At 33.4% G+C, this 13,688-nt stretch overlaps 1 protein-coding gene across 1 annotated transcript; it reads left to right on the top strand.

The window, feature by feature from the left end:
* The first annotated feature begins 284 nt into the window (after nt 1-284).
* On the top strand, nt 285-4,388 carry LOC129216639 (uncharacterized protein K02A2.6-like). The gene is made up of 3 exons (XM_054850856.1): nt 285-2,383; nt 2,501-3,870; nt 4,051-4,388. Exons 1-3 carry the CDS (start codon nt 285-287, stop codon nt 4,386-4,388), a joined length of 3,807 nt encoding a protein of 1,268 aa, XP_054706831.1.
* Nucleotides 4,389-13,688: the final 9,300 nt, after the last annotated feature.

Below are 13,688 nucleotides of genomic sequence, written 5' to 3'. Positions count from 1 at the left end.
TCCCTAAAAACTAATAGATGCAGTCATTTCCGTTTGTAAACCGTGTCATATCTGGCAACATTGAATAGCACTCAACAGATAAAATGAAGAAGTGAACTGAATGAATCGGCCATGTTGAATCTCACTTGTGTACTTGTTGCGTGTCTTGTTCCAGGTTTCTTGTTCTTGTTAATGTTTTTATTTTAACTACCTTTGAGAATAAATGTAATGTTATAACCAAGTGTCACCTCTCTCCCACATACTACAACATTGGCGACGAGTAAATTGGAAAATATTACGATAAGATGCCGAACACTGGTATTGCTCATTTGCAAAGTTTCGTCGAAGGGGACAACTTTGTGGAATACCTCATGAGAGCGGATTTTTTCTTCGAGGCCAACAAAATCACTTCCAACGATGAAAAGCGTGCCCTTTTGTTGACTGCAATTGGAAAGAAGACCTTCTCATTGCTTCGCAACTTACTTCAGCCGAAAGAAATAAAAGATGTAAAATATGCCGACATTGTGAAAGTTTTAACGGATTACTATTCCCCGGCTTCTTCAACCATTATGGAAAGGTTTCGCTTCTACAATCTCAAACAAGGTAATGAAGATATTTCAACGTTCATTGTAAAAATAAAGGAACTCGCCAGCAAGTGCAACTTCGGTGCATTTCTAAACGACGCACTTCGAGATAAATTGGTTTGTGGATTACAGTCCGAACAAATTCAAAACAAATTACTCAGTGAAAAAGACGTTGATTTTGCTAAAGCTTCTGAACTGGCTCTTGCTATGGAAACAGCATCTAGAGAGACCAAGTCACTAAAAGAAGAAAATCAAAGCGTCCTCAAAATTCATGAGTATAAGAAAGTAAAACCAAAAGATTCGACACGGAAGAATTTTGGAAAGCCAACATATCCTCATCAAATTACAAAAGTAATAAAATCGTGCAAGCACTGTGCTAAATTTCACAGAGGAGAGTGTAAATTCAAGAATGCTACGTGTTATCAATGTGGTGTAAAGGGTCACATTAAGCCTGCATGTAAAGCTTCAAATACGAATTTTCTTGAAGGTGCTGCAAATGTAAGTGATAAACCAGAACCTTATTTGAATAACATTTTTTCTAAAAATTCGGGTAACGTAAGTGTGAGTGAACAATCAGAACATTTGAATAACATTGTTATGTCTAAGAATTTGGGTAGCGTTAACCCATACACTACTAATGTTCATATCAATGGGGTGAAAGTGAATATGCAAATTGACACTGGCAGTGAATATTCAATTATTTCGTTAAATAAATTTAAAAAATTGAAATTAAATTGCATAGAGTCAAAACCAGCCCCAATATTGAAATCTTACACTAACAATGATTTAAAAATTGTAGGAAATTATGATGTACCCGTAATTTATTTGAATAAGTGTTACAGTTTACCATTAATTGTGGTTGATTGTGATAATGATAATAAGCCTATTTTGTTAGGTAGAAAATGGATCAAAATATTGAAAATTAAGATTGATGATTGTATAAATATGGTATTTGATAAAAATGTAAATATTGATAATGTTTCTTCTACTGTTGAGTATTTTAAGCATAAATATCCAAATTGTTTTAATTTAAATGATACAACTGGTATTTTGGGTGTACCTATTAATATAGCAATGAAATCGGAAACTATTCCCATTTTTTGCAAAAGTAGACCAGTCCCTTATGCTTTAAGAAATCTTGTTGATAAGGAGTTGGATACTCTTATTAACAATGGTGTTTTGTACCCTGTTGGTCATTCCAAATGGGCAACACCAATAGTTGCTGTTCCCAAACTTGATGGAAATGGTAGGGAAGCTGTTAGAATTTGCGGGGATTTTTCACTTACTGTCAACAAGTTTTGTGAAACTCAATTTTATCCTCTACCATCTCAGGAAGAAATTATAACTAGTATGGGAAGTGGGAAATATTTTTCTAAAATAGACTTATCAAAAGCTTTCCATCAGATTCAAATTAGCCCTGAATCACAGGAATTGTTAACATTAAATACCCCCAGAGGTTTACTCAGGTATTCTAAACTTCCTTTTGGGATCAAATCAGCTTCTTTTCTTTTCCAACAAAAGATGGATGAAATATTGAAAGATTTTTCGTATACAAATTGTTACATAGATGATTTATTTATAAGGGCAAATACGAAAGAAGAATGTATAAAAAGAACTGAAATTGTTTTGGATAGGCTAAATTCTTACAATGTTAAGATAAATCTTTCTAAATGTGAATTCTTTAAAGAAAGTATTCAAGTTCTAGGGCATAAGAAAGATTTCACTGGTGTCCATCCTTTAGATGAAAAGTGTAATGATATATATCAAGCTTCGGTGCCTACAAATTGTACTGAACTGAAAAGCTATCTTGGATTATTAGGGTATTATTCTCATTTTATTCCAAATTTATCTAATACTCTTCGTCCACTTTATAAATTACTGGAAAAAGATGTTAAGTGGAAATTTGATAAAAATTGTGTAAAAGTTTTTGAACATAGCAAAACTTTGTTAAAAAAGCATAATATCTTGGTTCATTTTGATATGGGAAAACCAATAGTTTTGCAATGTGATGCATCAGACTATGGCGTGGGGGCTGTCTTGTGTCATGAATTTCCTGGCGGTGAGCTTCGACCAATTTTTTTCGCCTCCAAAACTTTGAGTAAAGCTGAAAGAAATTATGCTCAAGTGCATAAAGAGGCTTTGGCCATAATTTTTGGTATAAAAAAGTTTAATAAATTTTTACAAGGTCAAAAATTCACCATCGAGACAGACTCTAGGCCATTGTTAACATTATTTGGTCATAATAAACCTGTACCAACTATGGTTAACGCGAGAATGCAAAGATGGGCCATAATCCTTTCAAATTATGATTATGTAATAAGGCATAAAAAGGGTACAGAGTTGTTGCTCGCTGATGCACTATCTCGATTACCATGTAAAGATGATGAACCAATTGATGAGTTCACACATTTCATATGTTTCTTTTCCGATTTTGAAAATTTAAAAATTGATGATATTCAGAAAGCAACATCTCTTGATCCTTGTTTATCAAAAGTGTTGAATTACACTAAGTTTGGTTGGCCTACTGATGTTGAAGAAAATCTTAATGAATTCAAAAAGGTAAAGAATGAATTAAGTGTTGAAGGAAATTGTTTACTTCGAGCAAATAGGTTAGTGGTTCCTGAAATATGGCATAAAAAAGTGCTGGAGCTTCTTCACAATGAACATCCAGGTATTTTTAGAATGAAGCAGTTGGCTAGAGCTTATTTTTGGTTCCCAAAAATTGATCAGTTTATTGAAAACTTTGTAAATAAATGTATACCTTGCCAACTCACAAGACCTTCAGCTCCAAAAGTGAAATCAAATTTTTGGCCTTTAACTGGCAAGCCTTTTGAAAGAATACACATAGACTTTGCGGAATTTGAGGGTAAAAATCTTTTAATTGTTAAAGATTCCTATTCGAAATGGATCGACGTATCTGTAGTAAATAGCATTGATTCAAAGTCGACAATAACTCAATTACGAAAATTATTTGCTTGTTTTGGCTTACCAAGTGATGTAGTATCTGATAATGCTCGGCAATTTAAATCTGACTTAATTTTAAAGTTTTTTAAATCCAACGGGATTAATCCAGTAAATTCTCCACCATATCATCCAAATTCTAATGGTGCAGCGGAAAATTCAGTATCTATTGTTAAAAACATGTTGAAAAGACAAACATTTTCTGATCGTAAATATGATAATTTTCAACACAGATTAGATTCGGCACTTTTTGCTTATAGGAATACTCCTTCATCAGTAACGCTAAAAACTCCTGCAGAGTTAATTTTTGGCTATTTGCCACAAACTGCTATTACGAAGGTTAGAAGTAATCATTTGTTAAAAGAAAAAAAGTATCAGGATTATCAAAAATATTATTTCAATCGCAACGCTACTAAAAGAAATTTTGAAATAAATGAGAGGGTGTGGGTTAAATCAACTAGAGGTGATGTAATAAAATGGTTCCCTGGTAAAATTACTAAAGTTATAAGCCAGAATACATTTTTAGTTAAAGTTAATAACAAAACACGATATGTTCATTCTGATCATCTTAGAAAGTCTGCAATAGACGAAGAAAAATTTAGTTTTTCAAATTTAACTAATATGAACCGTGATGTTAATGTACCATCCATTAGGAATGCTATTTTACCTGCATTAGATATTGCTAGCAAACCTAATGAAGAAAATGCTCAAAATGATTGTACAAATGAAACATTACCTAATGCAGAACCGTCAATAGTTAAGCCCGAAAATCCTCCGAATGCTGAATCTCAAAAATCACCGATACGTTCTACCAGACCAAAGCGAAACGTAAAACCCATTCAAAGATATGGCATTGATTCATGAATGTATATATTACTTTGTAATAATTTATTTTGTACATCATTGTGTATTTTTATTTGTTTACTAAATAACAAATAAGGAGGAGAGTGTCATATCTGGCAACATTGAATAGCACTCAACAGATAAAATGAAGAAGTGAACTGAATGAATCGGCCATGTTGAATCTCACTTGTGTACTTGTTGCGTGTCTTGTTCCAGGTTTCTTGTTCTTGTTAATGTTTTTATTTTAACTACCTTTGAGAATAAATGTAATGTTATAACCAAGTGTCACCTCTCTCCCACATACTACAACAAACCGGATGTTTGCCTTTGAATCTAAACGGTGGTCAGATTAAAGGCATTTGCCTCATTGTGACAATGAATGATTAATTTCAATAAGTAAAAGTTTTGTACTACACTACATATAAGTAAGAGTTGTATTATTTCAAAATAGTACTAGTAATAAAATAGTTAATTAGTATAATGCTTAGTAAATGCATTATATTTTATGTAATAAAAAATAAAATTGATTGAATTGCCCTTAAAATTTTGCTGGCGTTTGGACGTTTAGTTATGAAGTATTGTTTGGAATTATTAAAGAAACTATAATGCTCTCTACGTTTTTGCCAAATTTTACAAACTAATGTAAAAAAAAAAACTAGTTTGGATGAGACCCCATCAAAATGGAAGAATGCAAAAAGAAAAAATAATGTTTGGATGTTCTATACGTATTTAAATCATTAAAAAGTATTTAGTGGGCAAAGAAAATTGTGTCGCCGTCCGCATATATATAAACTATATGTGAATCTATACATATAATAAAATAAGATGTTTGTGTGTGTGTGGCGCGCTTCCCAGGAAAACGGCAAGGCCTAGAAAAATGAAATTTGGTATACAGGTGCTGTTTTTGCCGAAGATGTGCACCTCGGGATTCGATTTTTGATATTTTAATTAGAAAAAAAGTTATTTAATGTTTTATGTGTTTTTTTTGCACTTTTTAGTACTTTTTACCTCACAGACCCCGAACCAATCGCACCACACAAATATTTTTTGTACTGTAATGTAGGAAGTTTAATTTTAAATATGATGTATGAAAAAAATTTGAAGACAGAGCAATATTTGTATTTTTTACGACTTTTTGAAAAAATCTTTATTTTGCAGTTTTTTCCGGGTTTTATTTTTTTCTAATATCATCCTGCAAAAAGTATCAAAGCCTCATTTCTAAAATTTAAGTTGGTAATAGTAAAAACATTTCGCCCTCTTCAGAAGAAAAAAGTTTTTAAGAATAAGCAATAGTTTTTTTTGTACAATTTTTTTTAAGCTGAACACATCATGTCTTTTCACGCATCGGTCGAAAAAAGGTTCTTCATTCCTTTATGCCTCTGACGTCACTACTTGGATTTCGATTCGATATTTACGACAGAATCTTAATCGCAAACAGTTTTTTTTTTACTATATAGCTTACTTCTACATTTTATGACGTGATGACCACGTGTTTTTCCGGCAGCGCTTGATTTTTTTTTTGTTTTCTTTTTTTGTTTTATTTAGGGATTGCATTTATTTCTTTTTCCATCCCCCCCACCCCCAAGCTGGACGTTTTGCTGTATCTATAAAAAGAAACATTTCATAGTTGTGCGCATTTAATTCAATAAAAATAGCGAGATTTTCTTTTCTTTGTCAAACGCTACTTTTTCAAAAAAGCGGTAAAAAAAGCGGTTTTTTGAGTGATCTTTGTTTTTATTATGAAATGGGCGGGCAGGTTAAAATAAATAGAGGTGGATCGTCAAGGTAGATAGCCGCCGAAGGCGGCAATCTTGGCATAAAAATGTGAATTGCGCAAAAAAGATAGAGATGGATTGATTAATACTGCTGCCAAATTTATTTAAACAGCCGCCGAAGGCAGCAAAACGCTAAGTAAAAAGGTAAAGTTAGCCAAACAGCCGCCATATGTGGCTGCTTGCATAAAAGGCGAATGGCGTAAGAAGGCAAACTAGCTGGTTGCCGCAGGCGGCTTGTACAAAATAAGTCAAAAATCAATTATTTTAAATTCTGAAGAATACATGCATTAAAATAATAGTATAAAGGTTCAAAAATTATCCCTTTTGTTTTAATATCTCGAAAAAAACCACGAGTACACATACTTTTTGCTAAAAGCACACCTAAAAGTAATCATGAAGATAATAGTTTGTTTCTAAGAAAACGTTGCTCTTACACAGAGGAAAAAAGTCATGCGTTAACAAGTTTTTAATTCGAATAATTATGTATATAAGTAAAACGTTCTGAGGAAAAATTACTACAATTCTATATAATATGCAATCTGACATGTATAATCCTTCGTTGCGTTTTTTGAGCTTTCTTTGAAACATACAAAAAGTAATTCTTAGTGAAATACACTTACTTTTTAACGCGTAAGCGAATATAATAACCTTGAATTGCAACAGGAACTTTTAACTTCAGAAAATAAATTCTTGCTCTAGCAACCTTTTTTTTACATAAAGAAAAAAAATCTAAAACCTTTCTTCAAGACTGCTTTTAACGATTTGAAATTTTTTTGGGCGGATGCTAAAAAGAGCGCGCTTCTATTATATGCTTTTTTCCGAAAGTTTTGTTGGACTAGCGCTGAATATCAAACAGGGATAAGACTTTCGCACCGAATTTTTTTTTTTTGCTGTAAGGTTACGAAGTCACTTATCTAACGTGAAATGTTTTATGACTTTTCTACGTGACGATTGTTAAGGTGACAGAAAGAAACAACCTAATCAAATAGAATAGGTCTTAGAGATTAAAAAGACTGCGACAATTTACAAAAGGGGAAGATTGATAAATTGGCCAAGGATGTGTTAAAAAGGAAACAAATGCAACAAAATTCCGTCATAACCACTAATAGAACAAATTAATGCATTTTCACTTGATAAAACTAAACGTTTTTCCCAAAACCCTCACTTCAGACAGGAGGCTCTCCACAAATGATGTCACTTTTTGAGGGGGGAAGGGGGTTCGTGAAATTGTGGCAAATTGTGACAAGGGTGTGGCAAAGTGTCACAACACGCATTTTTATGAAATGTTTATTAAAAATAGCGTGACATGTGACAGAGGGGGGTTGGGGAAGTGTGACACTTTGTGACAGATAGAGGCAGGGGGTCAAAAATGTTGAAAAAAAGTGTGACATTATTTGATTACTAATTTATCTAAAGGGAACATATTCATTTAAAAAAAAAAGTTCAGGAGGTGAGAAAAACGAATTAGGGTAAGAGCAAAATAGTTTTATCAACTTCTCTGGGTACAGGGTGGTCATTCCAAACTATTCTCGTTTCGAGTTCGAGATTTCCCGTCACGTGATCGATGTTGTCGAAAAAATCTCGCAACGTTATATTCTAAACAGCTCACAGCTGTCTTTCGAAGAGGCAAAGAGTTTTTTGATTAGTTTGGGCGGCCAGGAGGTACACGTGACTTCTTCCAACCAATGTTCTTTCAGCGCAGCTAGTTTTGTTTTGTTTAATCCCTGCACGGAAAGGCGCGAACTTTGACGACTGGCACGCTAATGAATACTACTTCAAAGAATAAGTTTTGCGTTACAAAGAATCACACCGAAATAATTTTAGTTTTTCTTGAAGCAAATCTAGACTTTCTTAAAAATTAATCTTCCGAGAATTTTACAAAATAGTACACAGGAAAAATGGGCTGAGGGCTCCGGTGCAAAAAGCATAGTCAAATGGCAAAAGGTCAGTCATATTTTATGCATATTTCAATATTACAGTGTCTAAAAGAAAAATCGAAGAGGGGAAATAAAAATTAACCGTAAATTTTGTTGATTCGCTATATAACACCATCTATATTAGTAAGAACGTCTTGTATGAAATTCCCAAGAAATTATAATTGAAATAATAATAATAATAATAATAATAATAACTTAAAAAAAATAATGATACTAAAAAAAAAATCTTAACCGTCATAAATGCAGACGAAAAAATATAAATAGTTCGTAATCGTGGATTGAATATTATGTTGTTCCCGTGTCTAATGAAGTGCAGAGTGCGAAAGGTTTAGAGGCATCCAAAAGTCTTGATGAAAAAATCTGCTAATTCGAATTGAATAAAAAAAACACTAAAATGCAAGGTTGGGGTGTTAGGGCATGTTCTCTACCCCCTTTAAAAATTTCAATGGCGCTGACTGCGCCATTGAAATTTTTAAAGGGGGTTGAGGGGTATTTTTTTATTTGGGGGGCTCTTGCTTTCGGAGGGGTGAGTCTTCCAGATATTTGGGGGGAGGGGCACCTCTACAAAATGTAAAAGGTTTGTTGTGCTAAATGAGCTCTTGGGGATGGGAGCAGACATAACACAATATATATTCTTCCATATTAAGATTAGTAATGTAAAAACCAACCCTCCCCCCGCTCAGTTGCAATTATAACAACAATCTCAGTTTCAAAGACATATTCCAGATTTTTTTTCTCTTCTCCTTTAAAATTATAATTTAATAAGCATATGCTAAATAAAAAGTATTACTTCTTCAATATTCCGGTTTTCAAATTCCCATTTTTCTAGGTTTTGTTTTCCAAGACCCAACCTTAAGATATCTTCAAAAGAAGCAACTTGTACCTATGATTACATAATTCCATCTTTATTTTCAAGATTAAAATGTCAAAACAGCAATCTTGGTTATAAGAGCAGTTTAAAATAAATAAATACTCTGCTTCTGTAAATGTATAGTGAAAAATATTCGTAAAGGGAATAAATTTTTCAATCATATTTTCTCTTCAGCTGATAAAGAACTTTAAAGTTCAACCCAAAGGAAATATCCTAAATTGAAGAAGAAAAGAAAAAAGGAGCATTTTGAAGCATTCTCTTTTCCTTGAAATGCATCATATTATATAGCAGCCAATTTACAAATGCTTACAGTATAATCGAATACAGTATTTGTATAATATTGCTAATTTTGATGTCGGCGAAATGGAAAATCAAATTTTAGAAACAATTCTCCAGAAATTACCAGCTTTGTACTGTTTTGTAAGTTGGTTAATTAATATAAAATTTCAATAAAGAAGATTTCTTACTAATTGAATTCAATTGAAATTGAATATTGACAGTAGGTAATAAATAAAGAATTTAGGAAAGAAGGGGAGGAGGAATTTATAGCAAAAGAAGACAAAAAAAAAAAAAAAAAAAAAACTACGTCAGTGGCGTACCCAGCATGGGTGACACCCGATGCGGTAATTTGTGATGTCACCCCCCCCCCCCCCTAAAACGCAAAAAAAGGGGATTGTATATTCTGTGTAAATTTCAAATTCATAAAATTTTCCGAAATAACTAGTACTTTTGTGAAAAAACTAAATTTTAAGTGGGATAATGTACAAAAGACAAATAAAATTTATAAACGCTTTTTACATAAAATTTGCAGTAGACGCATTTGTGCAGGCCATCGAGGGGTCAAAAAAATAAGAGGGAGTAGGAATTTCATAGCCCCTTAATTATTTCAAATGCATTATATCTTGAAAATTTGGAGTGCCCCCGACCCCCCCGACCCCCTTACCTTATTTCCTAAATGATGGGTTTGGTTACAAGAAAGTGGAGTCAATGGAAGTTATCAACCTTAGTCGAATGCATTTTCATTCACAAACTAACATTTTTTACATTGAAAAAGGAGCTCTTAATAGCTCCGAAACACGTGTCTGCAATTTAATTCGGATGTTTGTGCATTATAATGTTGTTATTATTTGAATTAAGCATTTTAAGCTTTGAAACTTGTTGTAAAGCGAAAAATGTTGCATATATACTTATTTTCTGTTTGCAGTTATAACCCCTCCCCCCCTGCACCATTTTTGAGATTGGCCACATCCTAATTCGTTTTACTCGTGCCAATACCTATCAGAAAAAACAAATGCCGTAATTTTATCTCAAAAATTCCACAGACAACCACTTTTCCCCTCCCCCCTCACTATGTTCAAGATTCCTAATATTCTAATTTGTTTTCTGCTTGCCAATACCTTTCAGAAAAACTAACTCTCATTTTTGTGTCACAAAAATTTAACGGAAAACCACTTGCCACCCAGCGCAGTTTTAAACCCCCCTCCCTCCCCTTCACAATGTACAAGATTTGTAACATTCTAATTTGTTTTCTGCTTGCCAGTATCTTTCAGAAAAACTAACTCCCATTTTTGTGTCACAAAAATTTAACGGAAAACCACTTTCCCCCCTGCCAATGCAGTTTTAATCCCCCCCTTGCCTCCTGCACCATCTCCAAGTTTGGCAACATCCAAATTCGTTTTCCTCGAGCAGAAAACACCTTTCAGAAAAACAAACTCCCAAATTGTATCACAAAAATCGCACAATCTCACCTACTTTAGGGCAGTCCAGATTTCGCTTCTCAAATAAGCGCCCAAAAAGTCTTTTTTCCCCTTCTTTTGGGGATTGGAATAGCTACTTGCGAGAATTTCTTTGCGAGACCGCTTTTTTCCCTATAGCGCTATCTAGTGAGGCGATCAGAACTAATCTCGCAAAGTGAATTTCGAGCTTGGAAAAAGCGCCCAGAATTGAGCACAAAATCACAGCAAATCATGGCCCAGATAAGAAATGTTTGTGTAAAAAAAAACAAGGAGATATAGCCTTCTCACTTTTGGATATGTGCCCTTTTGAACGAAAACCTGAACGTTGAAAATTCAAATTTCACCAAAACTCTAATCAAAACTCTTCTCATATTTTCTTATCTCATTTCTTATGGAAGTACACATGAACCTAAAAATAGTGGATTAAAGTTTGAGGATTTTGGACATGTGTTTCTTTGGGTCTAAAAGTCTTCGTTATACAGATTCTTTCAGGATATGTTCCCTTTTGTTCAAAATAAAACATGCAGAGGGGGGATTTGTTACCTTTTGATCAAAAACCCCACTTTACTCTTAAATAAAAGAGGGTTTTCCGCGTTTGGACTGCTCGAGAGTAAGTGATTTGATAAAGGTCATCTGTAAGATTTAGAAAATGTCATAAAAACAATTTTTCTAAAAAGTGGATGTGTTCCCTTTTGATAACTTACTCCTCATTTATGGACAGCCCCAAATCATTTTCTTTTTTTTTTTTGGAAAGTTAAGCATGAAGGTTTGACTCCAAGCAAATTTGTGAAAGATCAGATGTGCAAAAGGGCAGCGCTTTATATATTATTCTACATTACGTATTACAATTATCGAAAGAAATTCCACGTAGTTACTCTGTCGAAAATACAGGTTTATGTTTCAGGCTGCTGCATTGTCGTCTTGGAATACATTGCAGACGGCCGACAGAATTAGAGAAAAGAAAATCATCGCCATGATGGAAATTTGGTTGTCGGTTTGGTAAGCAAAATCGAGTATTATGAAAATGATGTACAGATTCGTTGAGACTAGGTAGGAGTATTCGCCTTAGCTAAAGCTCACTGTGAGGCCAAAAAATGAACCTTTGTCATTCAGCAAGCACACTCGCGGGATAATCATCCTGCATAACTATTTGAAACCGACCCAACGGACTGGTGAAATCATAACCAGGGCAAAACTGCCGTCTTTAGATGTCGTAAACGGAATATTGGTATTTGTTTGAAGCTCTGCCTTAGCCCCGGTTTGAGGGTGGTAACTTACAACTTATCACAAAGGCTCTCATAACTACTTACTGTTACTCACACCTGTCCATGGAACTGAGAGGTGCCTATCTATAGAAGCTATTAAGGTTATTATTGTTACTATTGCGTTTCTTTCAGCCACTCACCACCCCATTTGATGTGAATAAGATGAGCTCGAGCCTCCACGACGTCGCTCTTCTAAGCAAGAAAAGTGAATTTACAGAAGTTAGTTTTGACAATGAGCATATGTTTACACATTAACTTCACTCTTCTTCAATATAACCACTTTTAATCTTTTGCAAATATATTGTTTTAATAATTGTTTTTATTTGGCTAGTTAAGTTTATTACCGTGTCTTAAATCTAGTAAATGATATTTTATCAAAAAAAAAAAGTTTGTAAAAGAAACCGAAATGTGCTGTTCTTTCTTTGGGAGGCAGAATAGTGCTTCGTTTGACAAGATTAGGCTGTGATGAACTACACTGCCGTGTGCAGTTAAAGGGCAGTAACTGCAAATTTTTCGTTTTTCATTTTTCATTTTTTTGTATTTTTGTCATCTATTTTACGTTATCTTTACTGTTCAAGCTCGCTTATGTTGTTTCTATTAAAAGAAGAGTGCGAAAAAAACGCGTAATTCTAACATTTCCCTATAGTTAGTATTGAATCCAAATCGCGTGTCTTCAAATATCTCGAAAATTCATTTTTTCAAATACTGCCGTTTACCTGTACACGGCAGTACACAGATGTTCAAAACTTCTAACGATAATTACAGAGGAATTCCAACATGAGAAGTTAGCTCGTAATCACTAATCGTAATCGCTAATTACGTTTAACCTCAAAGCCGCGAAAATTAGATTCTACTTTTAATTAAACATGTAATCTAAAAAAAAAAGAAAACTTTGGGGGAAAACAATTTTTTTTTTTCAGTATTAGAGACAGAATAATACAAATTTGATTCACTTGACATATCCTCTACTTATCTTTAAGGAAAGAATTTGATACAAAGTCCTTTTAGGTATTTAGTAATAAAGGAACTTTAACAAAATACCAAAGAAAATCAGTAAAATCGACAAAGAACGCCTGGGAACAAATTCCTAGTGATAAAAGTTATTGGCTCAAAACCTAATAGTAACTACAAGGAGGAATTAGATAAGTTGGGTAGAACAAACTGACACAAAGTTAACCTTAAAAAGAAGACTTTGTTTCTAATGTGAGTAGTGGTGCGAAATAGAAGAGTAAATGTAGTGGATTAAGCACTTGTTATAAAAGAGCATAACCTTTTCTTAAAAAATATAGGGGAGGGTGGCCCAAAGCGGGTAGATTTTTGAAGAACGCTCGAAAATTGTAGTTTTCTGGATTTTAATTGCAGCAATTTTGGTTTTATTTCCTAGCAGGCTTCTTGAACTTCAAAACAAAAAGTGATTTTTGTATTATTTCAAACCCAATATGTATTTATTATCAAACTTAGCACACATGCGAAAAACCCGCTTTGCCCTACCATTGAGTCCAAAGCGGGTAAGCGTAACTAATTGTGGATTGGTACATTTTTATGAAGTTATAAATGATTAAAATAGTTGACTATCTACCTGCCATTATATAAAAAAAATATAAAACAGTTGTACTTATCCAATTTAGAGTTAGTACATTTGTTTATAAAACATAAAGAAATAACTGAGTTAATTAATTAGAATTATTAATTACCATTCTAAAAAATAATTTTTTTAAAGTTATACTTATCTTATTG

This window comes from Uloborus diversus, chromosome 2, assembly GCF_026930045.1.
Source record: "Uloborus diversus isolate 005 chromosome 2, Udiv.v.3.1, whole genome shotgun sequence".
NCBI classification, from domain to species: Eukaryota; Metazoa; Arthropoda; class Arachnida; order Araneae; family Uloboridae; genus Uloborus; species Uloborus diversus.
Note: the sequence above shows the minus strand (reverse complement) of the source record. Positions and strands in the feature narration are given on the sequence as shown.